General features: G+C 41.4%; 1 protein-coding gene across 1 annotated transcript in view; it reads left to right on the top strand.

Moving 5' to 3' along the window:
- The window catches only part of LOC126259444 (NF-X1-type zinc finger protein NFXL1), a 111,630-nt gene extending 97,741 nt beyond the window's left edge, over window positions 1-13,889 (top strand). Inside the window, exon 13 of the mRNA XM_049956261.1 lies at window positions 13,347-13,889. Within this exon, the coding sequence (XP_049812218.1) occupies window positions 13,347-13,571 (225 nt within the window). The 3' untranslated portion in view covers window positions 13,572-13,889. The remainder of the gene's footprint in view (window positions 1-13,346) is intronic.
- The last annotated feature ends 10,710 nt before the right edge of the window (window positions 13,890-24,599 follow it).

The raw sequence follows: 24,599 nt of genomic DNA, 5'->3' as shown, positions 1-24,599 counted from the left end.
ATTTTTAATTATATATGCCAATTACATATGCCTCTGCTCATATTTTGGGGATTTAAACATTTTCCTCGATTCTGCACTTTCCTCAGTTTTGTGGTTTTTAAGTCTGGGCCCATGAAAACATAAAATAGGAGTTTCACTGTATGATTTTTGTATCTGGAACTACAGCATATGCTATTTCTGGCACAACAGATGGGGCGTAGGAAAACTATTTCAGATGTGTTTGTTCCCAGGTTTTTGCAGAAACAACTACAGTTATGTCAGGCAATTGTCCATTTAAACCCTCCCCATTGCTGCTTACATTTAAAAGCCGAAACAGAAATATTAGTTGTTCTCACTTTGTAAACAGCCCTATTCATGGAAGAAAGAAACCTACTGTATTAACTTTCTTTGATTTGGGGCGGGGGGGGGGGGGGGGGGACAAAAACAAAGATAATACCTGACCTGTCTTTGCCTGGGGATGTCTGAATGCTTCTTAAAGGTTAAATACTGCTGTCAGACAAATGTGCCTATAAATACTACTTGAAATTGTAATTAGGTGGAATAGATTTAAATAAACTAAAAAGTTTATATCAGAATGACTAAACAAACACTTTTCTTAACAAAATATGGTGTTAAATTTTACTTAAGCATGTGCACATATCCTTTGGCCTAGTTCGGACTTCATGATAGACTGCATCTTTCAGTGCTCGTCATAGAAAGATTTCAAGAGGAGTCAAATCAGGGAACCTGCCGGCCAGTTTTCTGCAGCATTATGTCCTGTCCAATGGGTAGGAAACGTTTCATTTAGTATTTGCATTGCAACATGTGAGGAGTAAGCTAAGTTGCCTTTGTTTGGAAACCACATACGTAGTCACTTGTCCAGTAGTGCCTCTTCTAGAAGAATGGGTAGAAAGTTCACAAGAAAGTGGGCATATGTATTTCAGTTTAACACCCCTGGGAGGCAGTGGGGTTGCACAGTGGAATTTCGTACAATGACACACAATACGTTTAGCCTCCATGGTCATTGGTATTGTACCTCATGAAGGCAGAGTGCATTTTCCACTGCCCAGTAGTGCACGATACCTAAATTTGCATAATCATTGTCCGTAAATGTTGCTTCGTTGATAAAAAGCCCACGTTGGAAAAACGTAGGATGATCTCCCAGGTGCTGCAGAACAAGCTGACGAAATTTTATACAATGTTCAAAGTCATTTCCTGTGCGTGTCTGACATAGTGACAGATGATAAAGATAGATTTATGTCGATGCAGGATATGAGTGACACGCAGGGTATGAGTGACACTCTTCTGGCTAATCTATCATTTCTTGGCAATATGTCTTGTGCCACCATGTGGATTGATAAGCATTGTCACCAGAACAGCTTCTTCATATGCTCTGTCAGTTGTTGTCCGCACTATTGACCTAATAACCCATGCAACTGTCTGGCTCAACAGACAGCAATAATCAGGATAGACATCCATTCACCGTCATAGCATTTCAACATCATTTCTTTGACATTCATGATGTAAAAATAACATGCCTAACTTCTCATTCACATGCATGTCTACTTGCAAGGAATGGTGAAGCAGAAATGATCTGTTAATTCTAGAGTGCAGCCAAGTAAACAGTTGAAAGGCTTGATACAATGACGGAGCCTGGCATGAGCATGTTTGCAATGCAATAGCACTTTCGGGCTGACTTGCTTTTCAATTTTAGACTATTTTGCAGATTCTTTTGTGAAGTGTTTCAGCCACAATGTTAACAAAGATTATAGCACTGTATTTGTCTTACCAAGCACTTTCTGATGCCATTAAAAAAGTGTATCATTCTATTTTTAAAAAATCATACTAGCTTTTTTGTTTGAGCAGTCCACGGTGTATTATGGTTAAAAGAGGAGCTAACTCAGCTTCAGAGTCATTTAGAATCTGACAGGGGTTGCATTGGGCCCTTGATCTCATTGCGCTCATTCTTGGATAAGGAGTTCTCTTTCTTTGGGTCATGTACATATACTCCTTATGCTTTATATCTGATGGTTTATGTTACCATCAGGCAGATGTTCAAAACATTTCCCGTGGCAAAGTGGGAAATCTGAATCTTATTGGTTGTACATTGACAAATGTTTTGGGCCGTCTCTTAAAAAACTGTAATTTTCAAAGGTTTTAATGGCCTTTTATGGTGCCATCTTCCCTTCTTTCAAAACAAAGGCTTTATATCACCAGTAACTGAAGTTTCCCGTAACTCATTAGACTTTGTACTGACAACAATCATGTGGCTCTGGAACAGACCTGCTTCTTTCTGCATGAGCTTTGTCTGTTCTTGGTAGCTGCACTGGCTCCAAAACTGGCTGAAACATGTTAGTTCTACTTATAGTCTATAGCAGTATTGTGGTGGTTGAAGTATTCACTGATATGGCCAGTTTTGGGTCTTACTTAAAAGGAAAGCAGATTGTTACCTACTACACTAGTTCATAGATGTTAAATTTCCCTAGCGCACACAATACAGTCCAGTGGTTCAAAACGATTCACTTATGGCAAAAATTTAACGTATGATTTCACCATATCACTAACCTCATGCACATTTAAGGAACTCAAAACAATTAAGATAGTGTGCAAAAATAATCAGTAAGTCCATAAACACTTACCCTGCTAACCAGTCATTGTTCATAGGAGTCAGTAATCACAGTGTTCCTCTAATAAGTTCTCACTCAGAATTAATTGGTAATTACCATCATAGAAGTCATGAATTAAACCTACTAGTGAAGAAAGTGAACTGTACGCAATATATGTGAATATTTCAGAGTGTTAGTTATTGGACTATTGCACATTGCTCATTACAAAAGATGTAGGTGTTGCTCACTTTATTCTCTGTCTCAGACTGCCTGACCTCAGATGTGCTAGGTCCATATATATAAATAAATGAATAAAATATTTTATGACCTTCAAAATACTGAACTTTCTAATTAATGAGTTAGTTAGCAAATGTTTCACGCTAAATGTAACATAAAAAATATATCAACAGAACTGTAATGACAAAGTTCAGAATCTAGTTATCAATGGTCTAAAACTTCAAAGTTAACTAATCAGAAGATAATTAGTTTCAGACAATTTTAGATACCTTATGGAAAAGTTTGAGATAAATACTTTCGAATGATAGGCATTAATATGCCGAAATATGTTTCCTACCGTTCACTAAATATGTAAGGGTGTACTGTATGAACCTTTTCAATTAACAGTACTTCATGATTAACATAGTTTCTTAGTTAACTAATTAGATCATTGCCTCCACATTAGCAAGCAGTATGTAATGATCAGTGACATTCATTGCTCATTAATGAGCTTATTTATGAATTGTAAATTACTATGCACTCACTGGGTACTAGGCACACTATAATATTGTAATTATCATAGTTTAGGAAAAAATTAAGGAAATCATGGGAGGCAGAAAAACATGGAAAAAGTGTACATAATCTTTGGAGGCAGAAAAACATAACAAATGAGATTGGATACAACTTGCTTTGCCTCAACTGCACAGTTTGAGTGCAAGGTAGATCAACTTTAGCCTTTACAGTTATGACACTTTCGCTCCATTGGCAATATTGTCATTTCAAGTGATATTTCATTGATAATATTCAACAAGCACTCACTGCTGAGCTGCCCGAATGTCATTGTAATACTATGTTTTGGAACTTGATGCCTTTTGAGGAAATGATATAGAAACTTCAACACTCAGAGTGTTTGTGTTGCTATGACAGTCCAGATCGCATTAACCAGACAGAATATAACAGCATAGAAATATAGTTTAATTGTATTCTTTTTTAGCAAGATAAATCACATGCAGGTCATTGGTATATCTGTTTGAAACTCATAATAATAATGGAATAGGTAGAGTTTTCTATAGATTTCAGTGTGCACAATTATTTCTCAGAATTGGAAGATGAACTTAACAGATACATTTCTATATGTGTGGCTATAGACATGCACTGATGTGTATGTGTTGTCTGAGATAAGAGAGAACCTTGGAATTTGTGAACTGGGGGTGTAATGACAATAGAAATGCATAAACCCAGTAAGCAGTTAGTGGCTTTCTACATCAGGGAGGCACAGGCAAAATTCCTTTCAACTACGAAGGCATACAGTGTCTCATTGAATAAAAGTGGAGTGTATTGCCCTATAAACATTGTAAAGTGATCCTTGGACAAATAAATTACTGATACTCATAAAATCACTTGACAAGGGAGTGGCTTGTATTACATCGTAAAAACATGGAGGTTTCTATGCATTGGGCTAAATTACAAAAAACGTAACCCACCTTTACACAGCATTGTTTGGAAACCAACCGCAAATATTCCATAGATGTTGAAGAGCAACACTCAGCACAAATACTTTCAAGGCGCCTACTTAAAAAGAAAAAGAAAAAAAGGCCATAAGGCCATATAAGATTACTACTGAATGAGAAAATGGATTTTGTTTTCTTAAATATCATGAGAATTACTGGATGAATCTTGACTTCTGCTGTAATGAATCGTTACCCAACTGTCAATATAGTGTAGCGAACAACTTTATATTTAACCTGTAGTAGTGAGATACTAACCATCATCGTCTCATCTCATCCTTAATGCCTTTTGGAAAAAAAATTACATTCCATCAAAGGATATCAATGATTGACGTATTGTAAATTTATCTCACAAGTAGAACTGGAAAATTTTTACAGTTTTTAGATATTAATATAGGTTTTTTTTCCCCTCCCCCTACTGCGACAACTGAAGTGGGGCAGTATAATCCAGACCTGCAATATTTGTGTTGTAGAATGTGATTTAATTTCTTTGTTTTATATTGTAAGATCTAGATGCATTTCGTGTAATTAATGGTTGTATTTTTTTGTTTCTAGTATGTCAGAAGGCATGAATAACATTTTTTAAATAGTAACAGCAGAAAATGAAACTTAGGTCTTGTAAAATTAAGAGTTGTGACAAATAGGTGGGTGGGGGTTCTTAGAAGTAACTGCAAGCAGTTGCCTTTTGTGATGGTTCAGTTTTATTATACCATGACTGGTTTCAAGTTGCTTAGCGACTTATCATCAGATAGTACACACTTTTAATGATTGTTTGTAGCATTGTGGGGGGTCGTGTAGCTTTGGCAAGATAGGAAAAAAAGAAACAAGTAAGCACTGAATGTGGCGGGATAACATAAAATATAAATTGTGTTTTCCAGAGTTTGTATGCACTGGGATCAAACCCGTGGGCACTAAAAAGTGTAACTAATGCCATAAAGTCATTCTTACCATGTAAATAAGTCTCGATATCTCATCCACTCAGTGCTTGTATCAGTTTTTCTAGATTGCCACAGCTACACAAGCCCCACAATGCTACTATCAATCATTAAGAGTGTAGCATCTGACAGTGAGTCAATAGGCAACTTGAAACCAGTTATGGTATAATAAAATTGAAGCCTCAAACATTGCAGGTATTTCTGAAACCCTTATTCATCACAGTCATGGTGTTCCACATCCATAATGAATCCACATTAACAAGGGGACGGCACGACCGTGGGGTCGGCAATTTGTCTGAAATTTTGTGTGGTGAAAGAGGACCCCTAACACCTCGCGTGGTTAAAATATTAGGACGCACTACTCGGAAAATCCCGAGAAAAATCGATCCAAAGTCTCTTAGGTGCCTTATGAGTATAAAATGTTAGTCCACTGCCGAGCCGCCATCTGGCCTAGATTGTTAGGCCAGAGGTCTTGGGTTCGATTCCTCCTCCAGCACTTTTTTTTTTCTTCTGTTTCATTTTCTTTTGTTATTCCACCAATTATTCAAAAAGTTTCTCAAACCTACATTATTTTTAAAACATTATTTTAGCTCAAGAACGTGAAGTTTTTCATTCACATGCTCGTTGTTCTATTTCCTTTTATGGGGTTTCAAGGTTTAAAGGGGCTTTTTAATCCCTTGGGATTAGAACAGTCATCTGCGCATAGGACTGTGCGCGAGCCATGAGAAGTAAACGGTACTTTGGTTTTCAATTTCGTCATGAACAGACGTGCCTGTTTTATATTTCAACATGTTATTCCGATCTGAGGATAAACATGTTGACTGAAGAAGTTGCTAGCTCATCTGGAATAGGAGAAGAAATTCCCGGAGAATCCATTCATAGTGATCTATCAAAATTATGATTGAAGGACTCAGTGGTGTATTATGAAAAGCTGTTGACAGAAAATAGTTTAATTGCATCGATATCTTCAGAAGAAATCTCTCGCGATGCTATGCTAATGGCCGGAGGACTTTATAATAATACACTGGAACTTTTGGGTGAAAAAACATTCGTAACTGAAGAGGAATTAATTCACACTCATGAGGATTGCGAAGAATGTGAGGAGAACAACGAACAGTTCGAAGTGCCACAAAGTGATTCATCTCCAGACGAATATAAACTGTCACCGAAAAGATTTAAAAGTGACATGATTCCCATTGCCTACAAAGTCAAAGTCGTGAATATTGCTAAAGCGCACCCCACATGGTCCTTGGCGACATTGCAAAAAAAAAGGATGCCGCCAATTGAAGAGAAAAGAATATCTTTCACAATGGGAGAAAGATAAATTTGAGGCGATAGATTCGTGGACCTACGACCATTTTTTGGAAGCAAGACACAAAATCAGCAAGTCACGACAAGAAATTTACAACAATGGGCATTGGCTGCGGCTGCACAATTCGTCGATTTCAAATTCAAGGCGTCTGATCGATGGGTCACGGCATTTAAACAGAGGCACAGAATTTCACAACGCAAGATCACGAAACTGGTTTTGAAAAAAGAAGCGGCATCAGTGGAGGACATCCAGGCATCTGCGGAGTTCTTTCATCGGCAGATGTGCCGTTTAATCCCTCAGTACCATGAGGATTATGTGATAAATACTGACCAAACAGGTAAATACATGTTTTCTGCGTACAAAATGTTTTTACCGATGTAAAATATATCAATTCAAATTTAATTACAGAAAAAGATATTTACATACACATTCGAATATTGTTTAATATTAAAAATACTGTTGTTTCAGGATGCCAATATCAATCTGTTTTCAACAGGACTCTCACTGAAAAATGGAGTAAAAAAGTTTTCGTGAAAAAGTCGGATTTGAATAAAGTGACGCATTCGTACACCGCACAGTATTCAATAACATTATCTGGAAAACTGCTCCCACATGTCTTCATATGCTTACAAGAAGTGACCGGTCATTTCGGACCTCGTATTCACAACTTAATAGATGGCTATGCCAATACTTATACGAACTTCATCGTAACATCATCGTAACATCATCGAAGTCCGGAAAATTAACAACAGTTTTATACATGGATTTTCTCCGGAAATGTTTAAAATCTGATGTCGGGGAGAATAAATATTTACTTCTCATTGACTCTTGGGAAGGTCAAATGAATCCAGAGATATATTATGCAATTTTTCAAGATGGCGAAAATATGCCAACTTGGTCTGTAAAAGTCATACCTCCAAAATGCACTTCTTTGGTACACCCTTGTGATGTTTAGTTTTGAAGGTAAGTTAAAAATTTCATAAAGTGCGTGCAAAATTGCAGCGCATCATTACAGGAGAATCGTGAAATTAATTCCTGGGAAGATTGTATAAAAATTCATTCTATAATTCACCATCAATTATCGTCACCAATATTCCAAGACATGATTCAATATGCCTGGTTTGCCTCAAAATTATCAGAAACTCGAAACATTTTTGTAAATGTTAATGGGGCATGTTTTTGTGCAGATTTATTGCAAATGCCCTGTGATTGTAAAAAATCCGCTTTTATATGTTGCGCAAGATGTCGCAAAAATTATTGCTTTGTTTGTTTTTACGATAATTACCACTGCTGGTGTTGTTTATACTTATTATATGTATAAAATTGAATGTTTCCCCATCAACTTTGTTATTCTGATTAAAAACCCAATGTTTCTCCTCATATACTTTACAATGAAAAATGGAAAACCCACCGCCATGAATTGTGTTGTTGGAAAAAAAGAAAATTATTTTTATTCAATAATGTGACTAATGTGTTAAAGATAATGTAGGTTTGGGAAACTTTCTGAATAATTGGTGGAATACAAAAAAAAAGTGCCGCAGGAGGAATCGAACCCGAGACCTCTAGCGTAAGAGTCCAAGCTCTAACCATCTAGGCCAGATGGTGGCTCGGCAGTGGACTAACATTTTATACTCATAAGGCACCTACAAAACTTTGGATCGATTTTTCTCAGCATTTTCCGAGTAGTGCGTCCTAGTATTTTAACCACGTGAGGTGTTGGGGTCCTCTTTCACCACACAAAACTTCGGACAAATCCCCGACCCCACGATCTTGCTGTCTCCTTGTAAGTGGTCAAGAGGTCCCCCTTCAACCAAATCAGATATTGTTCAAATTTGGTGTGCAAATTTACTAAGTATCAAAGAAATAGTTACAAATTACCGGTTCCCAAATTTTAATACTAGTTCTTTTTGAGTTGTGGCAGCCCTTTGTGAGTTGTGGCCTCGTAAGTGAAGCATGTGCAAATGTCGCAGCGACATTTCCAAAATTTCAGTCGTGTATGGTGTGCTGTAATTCAGTCAAGATAACTTGGCAAGATAGTTGAACGGTTTTCATTTGTGCTCAAAGTTGGTAATAAATTGCTCCCAAGTTGAAGTAACTTGATCTCTTTAAGCAGCTGGTTTAGGAACCTCTCCTTCTGTAACCTTAATGGTTAGTAACATGTTTATAAAACCTGCAAGTTTCATAACTTTTGGGTTCATAGTTTTTTACAGATGGGGTGAAATTGCCTGAAAACAAATTTTCTGCGAAAGTAAATGATTTTTGAACCTATGTATCTCATAAGGGACACCTGATCCATACTTGCATTAACTAACATTTGAAACTGCATTTCTTTATGTAATATCAAATTTCCTCAAATGTTTTTATTTTTATAAACCTACGAATATCCAGTAAAATTCCTCATACAAATGACTGAGGTCATTTCAGAGAAATAAGGACATAAAGATGAAAATATTTCTGTCATCAAATCGACACCAAAGTTCTACGTTTTATCATTTTGCTTTCAATTTCTCCCAGAAACGAGAATTCTTGGGAATGTAGTTTTTAATGACATGAGCTACAGATTTCAGCAGAAAATTAAATATAAATGTTTGCATATTGGTAGTGATGTTTTTGGTCTCCTTCATTTTTGTGAAGAAATCTGATGAAGTGCTCATCAAATGCAAGCTGTTGAAAAAAATATGTAAAGCATTTATTGTTTGCTCACATGTATGATTATATTTATTTTTGGTTCTTCTGTTTTCCAGTATGTGATGTCCCATCATGTGTAACATAAAAATTACGTACAATTGTTGACCATTTTAACTGAAAATGAATTAATACAGTGCCTAAGTTTTTGCATAATTAATGACAGCCTAAAACATGATATAAGTTACAGTTCACTTCTTTCTGACAAAATGTGATTTACTGAAACAAAAAGTGACAAATTTGCAGAAAATCATACACTTCAGTAATGGGTCTGAAGCCCTGTACAAAAATGTCAAGAATTTCACCAGTCTCTGCCACTACTCAAAGATCTTGGTGCAAATGCTAAATGAAACTTTTTGTAACAAGTTATTTAAAATCCGCACGTGATGGAATTGGAGGCATTGTAAAATGATCGGCTGTGCAGTCTAGCCTAAAGTGCCCAAAGGAAACCCAAACCCTCACACCTTTTGACTTAGACGCATTCTGTGAGAAAAGCTTGAATAAAATTCAGTTCGTTTTTGTTGAGAATGGCCAGATTGAATCAGCCAGAACTACTCAAGAAGAAAGGTTTTCCTTGGTTTCTGGAGTTGCTTAAACAAGAGAAAATAACTAGCTTATTTCATTTGAATTGAAGTGAAAATGTTGTCAAGGAGCTTCTTGTTACTTGGTGCCAAAATATCAAAACTAACTGATGATGTTGCCTCAGGAGATGCTGAGTCACAGATAGGCACAACAAAAAGAATGTCGGAACGTGAGCTTTTGGTCAACAAGGCCTTCATCGAAAATAGACCACACACACACACACACACACACACACACACACACACACACACACACACGACCAAAGTCTCTGGCAGCTGAAGCAACTATCCTTGCCATAATATTGTGAAGCCTCATTTGACGAAGATGACATACAGATCAATCCATGCGTCCTTGTGGCCCTTTGAGATTATTTCACTGGCCAGTTTGAATCCCTGATAAGCACATAATGATGAATCTACCAGTGCCAGTGCCAACTACAACAGTGGGTCAGCATTACAGTTTTCCTGAACAAAAATTTATGAAAAATTTATCATTGCAGCACTAATGCTGTTTCTTGATTAAACTTTGTCAGCTTGGGATGTTGCATGGGAAAATCTGCTTGGAAAATTGTTTAAAATCCACACAAGGCTTAGAGACCTTGAAGGAGTCCCCTACCTGTCACTGGACTTGCCTGGATGTTGCGAGTCCCCCTTGGAAGGGATGCCAGTTTTTTCCTAACTGATAGTGACAGCAACTTGGGCTACACAGACTTTTTATTATATTGAGACTGACAGTTACTTTAAATCTTAAGTTTTGTGATACTTCAAAATATTCATTCACTTGAGAATCTTTCTCAGATATTTGTAGACGTTCCAGGAAAAAGTATTTGTGGAATTTTGATATTTTGTAGAGAAAAAGATCCTCTTTCAAGTGCTAGATGATGCTAGTGTAGATCAGGTGTTCCTTCTGACAAGGAAGCATCACCAACTCGACCTCATATTGTAAGGAGAAAAAAGCACACTTGTAAGGCATCAGTACCAGCAGTTAATCCTGCTTGAAAATTTGGCCCATAATTCTGAAAGCACACAGTTACGATCATCGGAATTTACAGCTTTTAAACTCCACGCACATTGGCTCTTTGTCACTCGCTCCACCCTACTGCAGCTGCCTAAAGCCCAAGTGTGAAGTACTGGACAGCAGAGTGAGTGAGAGGTGCAGCTTCATAATGTCAACTAAAAAACAAGTGATAGTGCTTCGTTCATTGCATGTGGTTTGTATCCTGTAGTAGTTGCCAGAGATCTCGTTGCTTTGAACACTTTTATATTGTGATTCACAAATGCACTCTAAATTAATTAAATGGATGAGTGAGTGCACCACTGAAAAAATAGTGTAGTGTTATTTTCTTTGAATTGAAAAGCTGACACTGATAAAGTGAATTTCATTTCATGATTAAATCACAAATTGAAAATCATTCCTGCATTTCGTAATAATTCTTCAGTTGCTTAGGTTTATTCATTTTGATTTTCAGGCATGTATGCACCCATGTATATAAGTAACATAGAAGACACATGTACAACAGGTTAATATATTAGGTATTATTTTCATGTAAAACAATGTATTCTCAAACAAGATTTCAAAATATGTTCGTCATAAGCAACCTCCCTCTGCTTCTCTTGCCATCAACATCAGGTGAATAGGAGGGCTCTGGTTGTCACTCTGCTGTACAGTACTTTGGGCTTGGGCATTCAGCAGCTGCAGTGGGGTGAAGTGAAAAACGAACAACCACTGGAAGTGAAGTTCAAAAGATGTACATACAGAAGGTCATGACTGTGTACTGTCACAATTATAGCCCAAATTTTTGCATGTGATCGTTTGTGGAGGCTGATCTCTGGCAATTGTGCTTTTTCCTCTGTAAAATATTTAATTTCATTCATCATAACCGATGTTTTCAGAAAGCCTATAACTGTGTCATTCGTGATTTAAATAATGAAAATCTGCACCAGTTACATATTTTGTCATGCTTAGCACAACACACTTAAGAATTCATCGTCATTCTCAAATGCAATTGTAAAGAAATCACTTGAAAATGAGAATAAATTCTTGAAACATGTTGTGTTAAGCGTGAAAAAGTATGTAAGTCGTGCAGTTTCTCATGATTTAAGTCATTAAAGTATAAGGTCAAGTTTGTGATGTTTCCTTGTGAGGTACTTGGATTCAAAATTCACTTACTTTGGCAACAAATTTGTTTTCTGGCAACTTCACCCCAATTTGTCAAAACTATGAAGCCAAAAGTGATAAAACATACAGGTTTTAGAGACAAACTACTAGACAATAAGATCACAAAAGAAGAGGTTTGTAAAGCATCTGCATAAAAAGAACTTCAACTAAGGGGCAATTTTGTCACCATAAAATTTGTTGACAACTTTGAGTGCCACCTGAGGCGAGACTAATGAGCCAAATGACATAAAGTTATAGAATGTGAACAGAGTTGAATAGTTTACAATCCTGCCAAGTTTTGCACTTTTTCTACAGTTAACAACTGAATTACAGCACTTCAATCGTGGCTAAAATTTTTAAATTGTCACTGCAGCATTTGCACCTTGCAGATTAGTGCACAGACATCAGTTTACAGGAGTTCAATACAGTTCTCAAAAACACTTGTAATAATCAACTTTTATGTTTTGCAAGCATAATTAAATGCAAAACATTTCAATTCATAACATCAAATTGTTCATAGCTTAATGTGTAGCATTCTAGACTCATATTTGAGGTGTCTTGTTTCCCACTAAAGGCATTTTAAATTTTTATTTGAATTCATATTTGTCATCAAATTGGAATGTTAATGAACAAATATTGCTGTGAATCATGGTTTTTAATCAAAATAACATTTTCCGTTTTAAGTATTAACCATATGAAAAATTAAGTATTTGTAATTAAGTAAAATACCTTTGAGTGTTATGTTTGTGTTAGAAACAGGAAACTAAAATATGATGTTTATGAAAATTTTACTTTGATTAAAAATTGAGATTCAAGTCAATATTTGTTGATTAAAATTTCAGTTTCATAATATATATGAATACAAATAAAACATAAAAAAATCTGCTTCTAGTGGGAATCAAACCAGCAACCTCATGGTTACGAGACTAAAATGCTATGGACTCTGTTACAAGTGATCCGATTCATTAATTTGAAATTTTTTTTATTTAACAGTGCTTGGAACCTTCAAATTAGAGAGCGGGAGAGAGACGAGTATTTTTGATAAATCCATCATACTGCTTTAGGAAACTGATTTCACCTTGTTAAAGATTGTTAATGGTACTGGACGAGGGCATACCCATGGATGCTGACTAGAAGCAAATGTTCCAGAGCTATTTTTCATGAAATGTCAAAACTAACACCAGTTACACTTACCCTCATTTTGTCAGGTCCTAGGGATGTTCTTGGCACCGAACATTACAGAAACATTAATAATTCCATTTGGACATAGACTTTAATGTTTAATATGTCTTTTGGCTAAAGCTATGTTACATTACATGTTCTTACTGCATGGCTCTTGTTATGATGGATGTGTGTTGTCCTTTAGGCTCGTGAATTGGAGGAACTGCAAAAGCAAAAGGAAGAGGATCGTAAAAATCAGGAAGAACTTGAAAGGTTCCAAAAGAAGTTTCAAGGGCGGAAAAAACATCGTGATCGTCGCCAGCAAGAAGGTGGTGACCAGTCACAGTCTCTCCTGTCTCGCTATTGGTTTATTGCTCTCTGTGGAATAGTAGGTGTTATTGTAAGCTTCTATTTTGTTACACAGGTATAACAACTCTCATGAGAGTTGTCAGGTCTATGCAGCATTTCACATTAATGGATTATGTTCCTGAATTGTGATAATACAGTTGTAGGAAACAATTGGTGTGTGCATCAAATGTTATTTTGGTTTGATGCTATGGCATATGTGGTTTATTTGTAGTTGTACTACAATTTGGTATATTGTTACCCACTGTGACAATAAAGGCTGTTCATGTCTGTCACAGACTGTTGTATACACAAGCACAGATAATTTTAATCAGAGTTCCTATGTGTGCAAATAGTGGAAAAGAATGAATGAGATTTGGTGTCATGCTCAATAAATAAAAGAATATACTGTAAAATTGAGGAGCTTTTTGATATGTTGAAACAACTGTAACCTCATCCTTCCCTGAGAACATCCGTCTCATAACTAGCTGTGGACAAAGCAAAATAATTATGCCTTCATGTTCCACTCGCAAGCAGTGTAAGCTAAAACAAACAAGTGTGCTAGTTAACAGCTAGACAGCAATGAAATCATTTAAAATTAGTATTATTTAGTATTTGCAAGTCAATTAGCTTTACTCTTGATCATAATTTATTACTGATCCATTTAGGAGATATACAGGGTGACACAAAGAAACAAGAAAGTTGATGTTGGGAGTCCTGCAACAGTAACAGAAAAAGGCCTCAAACCGTGTGCAAGTATTGGGTACTTTGTTACCATAGAGCAATGGGGATGGTGCAGGGCATACTGTCACCGTATGTGCATCTTACTGAAAGGACAACTGACTGACAGCTGTGTGTCGAGTGTTTCAGTGCTGCTATCAGATCCCACACAGCAGTCAAGTTTTGTCTGTACATGCAATCACAACATGGGTTCAGAATTTTGATTAGACTATTTTAGCTTTGAGGAAGAAGTCTGGTGGGGCAGTATGGTCTGAAGGTACCTGACAACTGTGATACAAAACGAGATGTCATTCAAATGAGTCTTTGTCAGTTAATGCAAAAACTTGCCTCCTCATTGCAGCTCCTTGTCAAGCATTCTTATTTTAATATGTATACAAACACCAGATTGTGCAATAACTGAATCCGAATGACTATCCTGGGCCTACAAATTGGTGAACAATTAATGGCTAAAGTTGATGAGGATGCAAACTTCATTCACAATCTTTGGATGTCAGATGAAGACCATTTTCACTTCAGTGGTTATGTTAATAAACAGAACTTCTGTTACTGGGCTCAAAGAAATCCTCTTCAGCTTCATCTTTGTGCCGATTACACAGTACCAATGTTACCATATGGTGTGCAATGTCTTGTCATAGGGTTATAGGTTGTTCTGTCTAAACGTTTATGCCACCATGTTAGAGACATTTCTGGCTGCAAGACTAACACATTTCCAAATCTTTACATTCACAACACATGGTTTAAACAAGATGGAGCTAACTCGCATACTTCCAGACTGTAAGATCCCATCCATGGTAGAGGCAGGTGATCACTCAGATCTGGCACAACTTTGAAATACAGAAAGGTCTTGATTGCACGGTTCTTTATTAATAAAGAATTGTGTGATCAAGACCTATCTATATCTCAGAGTTGTACCAGACAGTAAGAAGTTTCAGTATGGTGTAATTCGTAGGAATGCTAACAACACTTGGTCACCCTGGTCCCCAGATCTTTGAGTATGTAACTTCTTTTATGGGAACATCTGAAGATTGCTGTGTACCAAGATTAATCCAAGCACCACAGCTCAGTTCAAGAGAGAGATTGGAGAGGAAATTGCTGCAGCAGAATTGACAGTGCTGCATGCAGTACTCCAAAGCCAGGATCAGGCTTTGTACACCCGCAGTCAATGGAAGCACCTTGAGGGGATGCGGCTTGGGAAGGCAGTGTGGAAAACACGGTAGCACTCCTCTTGATAAACAAAACACTGATACTGATGCGGGGTAAGAATTCTGCCGTTTGCACATACCCCGGCGAAGTGCAGCAGATGACAATGCGAGCTGCCGAGAGCATGGACAGGAGATGTTTCCTCATCGAAATGGAAGAAGAGACTAGCCAAGCGATGGTTTGGCATGCGTGGCGTCTGGAAAGCATGGCCACAAAAGCTCTACATCCAGCAAAAGTGACCAGCGACAGTGCTGGGAAGATGCAATGGTACCTCGGCTGGTAGGCATGTTGCTGATCGTTGGATTTCAGACTGTGCAGCACGTCATCTGCTGCTTCAAGTGGAGGCGATGGAAGGAGTAGCCACACAGGTCCTCCCTTTTGAGAGGAAAAGACTGGTGCCAACTGCAGAGAGAGTGTTTGGAGCTGACAGGATGCTGGCTGGAGGACATCCACAGGTTGTCGCTGCTGTGCTTGTGCTGTAGTTTCTGGTGAGAGGAGTGGCATGGGCAGCTCCCTGTGCGTGGCATTGGGAGCTTGTGAAATAGCATCACTGTTCCAGTGGTGCAGGCACTAGCGTTGGGAATAGCCAGCATGTGTGGGGACATGGTGCTGTCTGCATCGACTGGAGGTTGTGGAAAGGGTAGTGGGATGGCGATATCACTGTCCCAGTCATGTAGTCGGTTGGCAGAGGACCAGAGGCAGTGTCAGCTGGCGGTGTGTTGGACACGGCATCAGGGGCGGCGACGGCTGGTGAAACATCAAGAACAGCATTTGGGTTGGTGTTGGCATGCCTCGTATTGGGGAGGACAAGTTGGTGGTGCTAGAACTGGGGCCGGTGGCAGGTGGGGCAACTCCACCCCGATTGTGCTGTGCTTGTTGGCTGGAGGGGGCTCTAGGACATAGGAGACAGTTATTACAGCTGTGTACAGATCAGTGGAAAATGTCTTGTCCCCATGTCGCAACAAGTGTTGGCCCAAATACTGAGGGTGGAGTGGCAGCTGGTATGCATCCACCTGAAGCATGACGTGTGTGCATGCTGTGAGTTCACGGCTGGGCTGTGAAGCCATGGAGCTGCTGCATGAAACCTGGGATGGTGCTTCCAGGAGGGAGAATGGTCACTTCCAAAAAATCGCCAGAAATGGTGAGTGCCCATCCACATACCATCTCAGTGACAGAAGTTCGCAGGTCGGTTTTGTGTGTGATCCGCAGGCCTAGAAGTACCAGTAGTAGGGCAGCAGGCCATTTGGAAGAATAACATGAGGGTAGCTTTAAGTGTGCAGTGAAGTCACTCCACCATGCCATTAACTGCAGGGTGGTAACTGGTGGCATGGTGGAAATTGGAACCTCAGGTGACTGTCAGAGATGAGAAGAGGGCCAAGGTGAATTGGTGCCTGCAATCTACAGTGATGTCATGTGGCTATCCGAAGTAGGACACCCAGGTCCGAACAAAGGCTGCAGCCACAGTTTCGGCTGAAATGTCAGGGTAGGAGTGGCCTCCGGCCAGCAAGTAAATCTGTCAATAATTGTTAGCAAATATTGATATCCATCGGAGAAGGTAGTGGGCCACCAGTATCGAGGTGAACAGGTGTAGTGTGGAAAAGGAGGCCACATGGAAGTGAACGTACTGTCTGAACTTGGTGTGTTGGCATGGAACACAAGACTGGGCGCAGTTACTGTAGTCGTGTTGGGTGCCCAGCCAGACAAAGCATTGTTTCATGAGGGTGCCTGGGTGTGCGAGGCCATAGACATGGTCAAATGCTGGTTTTCGGAAGGCAGGAGTGAGGATGTGGGGGAGGCGACTGTTGCAACAGACAGGTTGTGAAAGATCCATGAGGATGTCACACCACTTCTTGGAGTCAGGTATGGAGGTTGAAGCCAGTCTCTGTATTCTGAATGGCATGGGGTAGGTCCGGACACCCTCTTGAGCAGTGGCCAGGGCACTGTAGTCACCCACATGGCGCAGGAGCGGCTGAGGCAATCTGCCACAATATCAATGCCAGCAACATGCCAGGTGGCGATAGTGAACTGTGAGATGTACTCATGTGGCCTAAACTGTTGAGGTGAGATCTGGTCTATGTCTTTCCTGCAAAATCCAGAGGCGAGGAGGCGGTGGTCTGTCAAAATCATAACGACGCATCTCTCAACTAAAGATCGGAAATAGCAGACGGCTTCATGGAATACGAGCAGCTCACAGTCGTATGCACCCAAGCAGCGTTGTGGATCAGAGAGCTTGGATAAAAAGAAGGTGAGTGATAGCCAGACATTTTCCACGTATTGTTGTAGGAAGGCCCTGATAGCCATCTGGCTCACTTCCGCCTCTATAGCGAGGGGGGCAAGATGGTGGGGATGGGCTTGAAACGGCTGCATTGGCGAGGTCCCATGCTGTTTTTCTTTTGAAGCTCTTGATCAGGGCCTGAGTCCAAGGGACCAGCTTGTTGCATTTGTTTTCCACAGAATGCTGTAGTAGGGGGCTCTTGTGTGGCAGCGGCGTCCTTACGATGGTGATGGAAAAAGTTGACCTTTCCAATGAAATGCCGGAGGTCTTTGAAGGTAGTATGGTGTGGAAAGTTTGTTATGCCTGTACTGTCTCAGGGAGGGGGTGAGAGCTGACAGCAGAGACTGTGTCCAAGGTATTTGACCTCGCCTGCTCCAAAAATGCATTTTGCTATGTTTAGGATCGCTCCTGCTTCCTGTAGGCGAGATAAAATTTCACATAATGTTAGCAATGTATAGTAGGATTCCTGGAGCAGATGAATATATCATCTAGACCAGCAAAACATCACGGTGGATGTTGTCCAAAAACCGCTGCTGTGTTTATGTGGCATTGGGGAGGCCGAATGTCATGAATGCACTCTCGAACAGGCTGAAAGGTGTGATTATGGCTGTTCTCTCAATGTCCTCTGGGATTTGTGTGTAGATTTTAGTGCAATCTATTTTATTGAAGGTAGTAGCTCCCAAGATGGCATTGTTGTAGGTGCGGAGGAGTGGAACAGGATACCAGTCAGGGATGGTGCGGGCATTGAGTTTATGATAATCACTAGAAGGGTGCCAAGAACTGTCCTTTATGGGGGGTGAAGTGAAGAGCTGAACCCCAGCCATTTTTGGAAAGGTGAACTACACTTGCGTCGAACAGCCCTTCGTACTCCTGACATTTGCTGACAATTATTGACAGATTTACTCACTGGCCAGAGGCCACCCCTATCTCTGACATTTTGGCTGAAACTGTAGCTGCAGCCTTTGTTTGGACCTGGGTGTCCCACTTTGGATGGCCACATGACATCACCGCAGATTGCAGGTGCCAATTCACCTTGGCCCTCTTCTCATCTCTGACAGTCACCTGCAGCTCCAATTTCCACCACGCCACCAGCTAACACCCTGCAGCTAACGGCGTGGTGGTGTGACTTCACTGCACACTTAAAGCTGCCTTCACATGTTATTCTTCCAAATGGCCTGCTGGGATTTTGTACTTGTGACAGAGGAGGGGGTGCACGTGGCAGATAACTGGGGAGCCAGGGGTAGTGGGGATGTAATGCACAGTGTCATGCTGAACGTTTCAGGGGCACTGGGTGGCTGGACGAGGAGGGAGAAATTTGCAAGGAGCTGAGCGTATGGGCCTGATACCGTTTGCTGTTTCATGGTGAAAAACATTGCGGGGCAGAAGCTGCAGCGGATGGTCCTACCAGAGGTGCCGTCAACTAAAGAACACTTCACTACATCAGCCAGTAGGTTGTAATGATCGAGGAAGTCGGTGCTCAGAATGGGGTCAGTAATGTCCGCGACCTGAAGGTCCACTGGGGTTTTCACTGGAAGCCTGCATCGAGCGAGCAAGTATGCACCACATAAGTAGGGATGACTGAGTTGGTGGTGGTGGTGGTGGTGGTGATGAAGAGGGGAGGGGGCGGGGGCTCAGATTTAGGAGTAGTTTCGGGGGGAAAAGCTGGAACATATCGACAACATAGTGGACACAAGGACTATTGTCATTCAAATCCTGTACGAAGAGGTGCTATGAAGTAGTACTGCAACTGAACATGCCTACTGCCAGCAGCTTCCGGGGTTTGGGAACCAGGAGCACAGAGATCTGCAGTTGGTCATGTTCTCACCAAACCTCTAGTGGTACCAACAAGCTGTGGCTAGTTTGCAGTGGTTGTTGTTGTCAGGGGGCGGTCAGAACCATGCCGACAGGGGTGGCCGTATTTTCCTGGGTCAGCATCATGTGATTCAGGGCAGTCAGCCCCTGGTGGCAGGTGCGTGAGGTATAGGCGGGCAACGCTGGCCTTAAGTGCTGTCATCTCGGAGCTCAGGTGCATCAGAATCTGGCACAGATCGGGGGCCTGCATTTGGGGCAGAGGGTATTAGTGGCAGGTGGCTTTTGGACAGGTGGGTCAATAGGCCCCAGAGCTGCAAGGTGGTAGCCGGCGTTCCAGAGTGCAGCCGCAGCAAGGAAGGAGTTCAGAATTTGAAGACCGTTGTGTCACCTAATGATAAATGGGCATGGGAGGCCAGGGCAGCCTGAATTAGGGCAGGAAGGCACATGAGCAAGCAGTTTAGGAGCAGGCCTTCGGGGGGAGTATGTGCAGTTTGGTGAGTGCTCAGATATAATCCAGCAACCGGGAGGCATGCGTGTCGTCGTACTGCTCAGAAGATAACAACTTAAATGCCACTGCAGCTCTGAAGGTGCAAAGCTGGATACGAAGCGTTCACTTAGATTAGTGTAGCTCTCGTTGGGGGAGGTGAAGTAACATCCTGGACTTGAACAGCCATGCTCGGCTCCAGGTGGCTGACAACAATTCCAGATTGTGTTGTGTCACTCGTGATAGAGCAACCTGCAAAGTGGGTCTTGAAAGCATGGCTGTCTAAGGTTTACCTCCGGCAGCAGTGACCAGCTAGGGTGTTGTGGTGGTGGTACCTTGGCTTGAAGGCACTTCACTGATCGCTGTATTTTGGTCTGCGCAGCCCATCTGCTGCTACAGGTGGAGGTGACGGAAGAAGTTGTCCCTGTACTGCCCATAGCTAAATATTGCTCAAGTTTATGGGACATATGATTTATATTTTTTTCACCAGACGCATAATCTTCCCTACAATAAATTACTAAAGAAGAAATGTATGTATAAAAGAATATATATGAAAATAAGAGACATTCAATCTTGAATTAAAGACATTGCCACTATAGAGTGATTCAAGCTAAAAAGTCCCCAGTTTGGGCTAACAAGGAACATCGACTGGTGAACGAATGTAATAGAAATTTTGAAAAATGTTAACTGATATAGACTTCAGAGTAAATCGTGAAGATGTTATTCACAAAACTGTACATCTACATCTACATACATACTCCGCAGTCCACCATACGGTGTGTGGCGGAGGGTACCTCATACCACAACTAGCATCTTCTCTCCCTGTTCCACTCCCAAACAGAACGAGGGAAAAATGACTGCCTATATGCCTCTGTACGAGCCCTAATCTCTCTTATCTTATCTTTGTGGTCTTTCCGCGAAATGAAAGTTGGCGGCAGTAAAACTGTACTGCAGTCAGCCTCAAATGCTGGTTCTCTAAATTTCCTCAGTAGCGACTCACGAAAAGAATGCCTCCTATCCTCTAGAGACTCCCACCCGAGTTCCTGAAGCATTTCCGTAACACTCGCGTGACGATCAAACCTACCAGTAACAAATCTAGCAGCCCGCCTCTGAATTGCTTCTATGTCCTCCCTCAATCCAACCTGATGGGGATCCCAAACGCTCGAGCAGTACTCAAGAATAGGTCGTATTAGTGTTTTTTAAGCTGTCTCCTTTACAGATGAACCACATCTTCCCAAAATTCTACCAATGAACCGAAGACGACTATCCGCCTTCCCCACAACTGCCATGCTTGTTCCACTTCATATCGCTCTGCAATGTTACACCCAAATATTTAATCGACGTGACTGTGTCAAGCACTACGCTACTAATTGAGTATTCAAACATTACAGGATTCTTTTTCCTAGTCATCTGCATTAATTTACATTTATCTATATTTAGAGTTAGCTGCCATTCTTTACACCAATCACAAATCCTGTCCAAGTCATCTCGTATCCTCCTACAGTCACTCAATGACGACACCTTCCCGTACACCACAGCATCATCAGCAAACAGCCGCACATTGCTATCCACCCTATCCAAAAGATCATTTATGTAGATAGAAAACAACAGTGGACCTACCACACTTCCCTGGGGCACTCCAGATGATACCCTCACCTCCGATGAACACTCACCATCGAGAACAACGTACTGGGTTCTATTACTTAAGAAGTCTTCGAGCCACTCACATACTTGGGAACCAATACCATATGCTCGTACCTTAGTTAGGAGTCTGCAGTGGGGCACCGAGTCAAACGATTTCTGGAAGTCAAGGAATATGGCATCCATCTGATACCCTTCAACCATGGTTCGCAAGATATGTGAAAAAAGGGCGAGTTGTGTTTCACAGGAGCGATGCTTTCTAAAGCCATGCTGATGCATGGACAGCAGCTTCTCTGTCTCAAGGAAATTCATTATATTCAAACTGAGAATATGTTCGAGAATCCTGCAACAAACCGATGTTAAGGATATTGTTCTGTAATTTTGACGATCCGTTCTTCTACCCTTCCTATATACAGGCGTCACCTCCACTTTTTTCCAGTCGCTCGGGACTTAAAGTTGGGCAAGAGATTCGCGATAAATGCAAGCTAAGTAAGGAGCCAATGCAGTAGAGCACTCTCTGTAAAACCAAATTGGAATCCCATCAGGACCTGGCGATTTATTTATTTTCAATCCATTCAGCTGCTTCACAACCCCAGGGATGTCTATCACTATGTCCTCCATACAGGAATCTGTACGAGACTCAAACGGCGGTATGTTTGTACGATCCTCCTGTGTGAAAGATTTCTCAAATGCTAAATTTAAAATTTCAGCTTTCGTTTTGCTGTCTTCTGTTGCCAGGCCAGACTGATCAGTGAGTGACTGGATGGAAGCCTTCGACCCACTTACCGATTTTACGTAAAACCAGAATTTCCTTGGGTTTTCAGCAAGATCTTTTGCTAAGGTATGACGGTGGTAGTGGTTGAATGCTTCGCGCATCACTCTTTTTACAGCAGCACGAATCTCTACTAACTTTTGCCTGTCCTCATGCTCCCGATCTTTCTTGTAGCGCGAGTGCAACTGCCTTTGCTTCCTGAGCATTCTCTGAATTGCGCTGTTAAACCACGGTGGGTCTTTTCTGTCCGTAACCCACTTTTTCAGCACATACTTGTCCAATGCGTGATTTACAATGTGTTTAAAATTTGCCCATAATTCTTCCACATCCATCGTGCCGGTAGTAAATGAAGTCGATTCATTTACTAAGTGGGATGCTAACAACCGCTTATCTGCTCTTTCTAGTAAGAATACTCTTCTAGCCTTTTTGACTGACTTTTTAACTTTTGTAACCATAGTCGTAATGACAACATCATGATCATTAATCCCTGTCTCAACACTGACACTGTCGATGAAGTCTGGTCTGTTTGTGGCTACCAGATCTAAAATATTTCCATTATGTGTTGGCTGTCGATTTAGCTGCTCAAGACAGTTTTTGGATAATGTGTTCAAAAGTAATTCACATGACGGCTTGTCTGTACCACCTGTAATGAATCCATAGACATCCCAGTCTATACTAGGTAGGTTACTTCTGCAATACAGAATGTAGACTACCTTTGAATGATTCTAGTACTTTCACAGTGGAACCTGGTGGCCGGTAATAACACCCCACAATTAACTTTATTTCCCCTAGCCCTGTTAAACGTGTCCAGATAACTTCACAATCACACTCTACTTCAACCTCAGTAGACACACTATTTTTGTCAACTGCAATGGAGACACCACCTCCTACAGTGCCTAATCTGTCTTTCTGATACATATTCCAACCCTCACTAAATATTTCAGAACTTACTATCTCAGGGTTCAGCCAGGACTCAGTCCCGAGAATAATTTGCGCGCCACACGCCTCCTGGAGGGCAATAAATTCAGGAACTTTATTCCAAACACTCTGAAAATTTACTGCTAATATCTTGATAGCTGAAGTGTCTTTACACTGAGCGCGTCCTGATTTCCCTGCCTGCACGTCAACTGGTGAGTGTTCATCAGGACACCTTGCACTACTGCCTAGCCTAAAAGACCCCCATGTGCACGCCACAAGTACTCTGCTACCCGAGTAGCCGCTTCCTTTGTAGTGCACCCCTGACCTATTTAGCGGCGTCCTACAATTCCCCACCCAATAGTGCAAGTCTAGAAATCTGCAGCCAAGACCGTCACAGAGTCGACGAAGCCTCTGGTTGAGACCCTCCACTCGGCTCCAAACCAAAGGACTCCGATCCACTGTGGGAACGATGCTGCAAATAGAGAGCTCTGCTTGCACCCCGCATGTGAGGCCAACGGTCTTCACTAAATCTGCCAGCCGCCTGTACGAACTGAGGATCGCCTCAGAACCCAAGCGACAGGCATCATTGGTGCCAACGTGAGCAACTACTTGCAGACGACTGCACCCCGTATGCTCGATAGCCGCAGGCAAGGCCTCCTCCACGTCTTGGATGAGGCCCCCCGGCAGACAAACTGAGTGCACGTTGGATTTATTTCCAGCCCTGTACACTATTTCCCTAAGGGGCTCCATCATCCGCCTAAGGTTGGAGCTCCCAATAACCAGCAAGCCTTTGCCCCCTTGTGCCTGCTCGGGCCCTGCTGAAGGAGCGGCCACCTGCCCACTGACAGGATGAATGGGTGAGGCCAGCCGGCCAGCCTCCACATTGGCCCTCCGCCTCGAGCGACGCGAACGCATTGCAGTCCGCCACTCACCCTGAGGTGAGGGCGGCCCCAACGCGCCGGGTACACTAGAAGGTGCCTCAGCGGCTGAGTCAGTGGACGCAGCAAGCGACAACTGGGGTGTCTCAAGCGACACGCCAGACCCTCCGCCGTCCCTGCACCTCAAGGCAGGAGCCTGAAGGTGGCTGACCGTGGCCAACAGCACGCTCAGCTGCTCGCGAACTGCGGCCAGTTCCTCCTGCGCCCGCACACAGCACACACACACCCTATCCATCCTACTGCTAATATCTAACAACTCCGCGAATTTATACTCTACAGCTATCAATAAGCAATATTATTCCTCTCAAATACGAGAATACGAAAGGATTTTA

The sequence above is a fragment of the Schistocerca nitens genome, chromosome 5, assembly GCF_023898315.1.
Source record: "Schistocerca nitens isolate TAMUIC-IGC-003100 chromosome 5, iqSchNite1.1, whole genome shotgun sequence".
Taxonomy (NCBI): domain Eukaryota; kingdom Metazoa; phylum Arthropoda; class Insecta; order Orthoptera; family Acrididae; genus Schistocerca; species Schistocerca nitens.
This window is presented reverse-complemented; position numbering and strand designations above follow the sequence as displayed.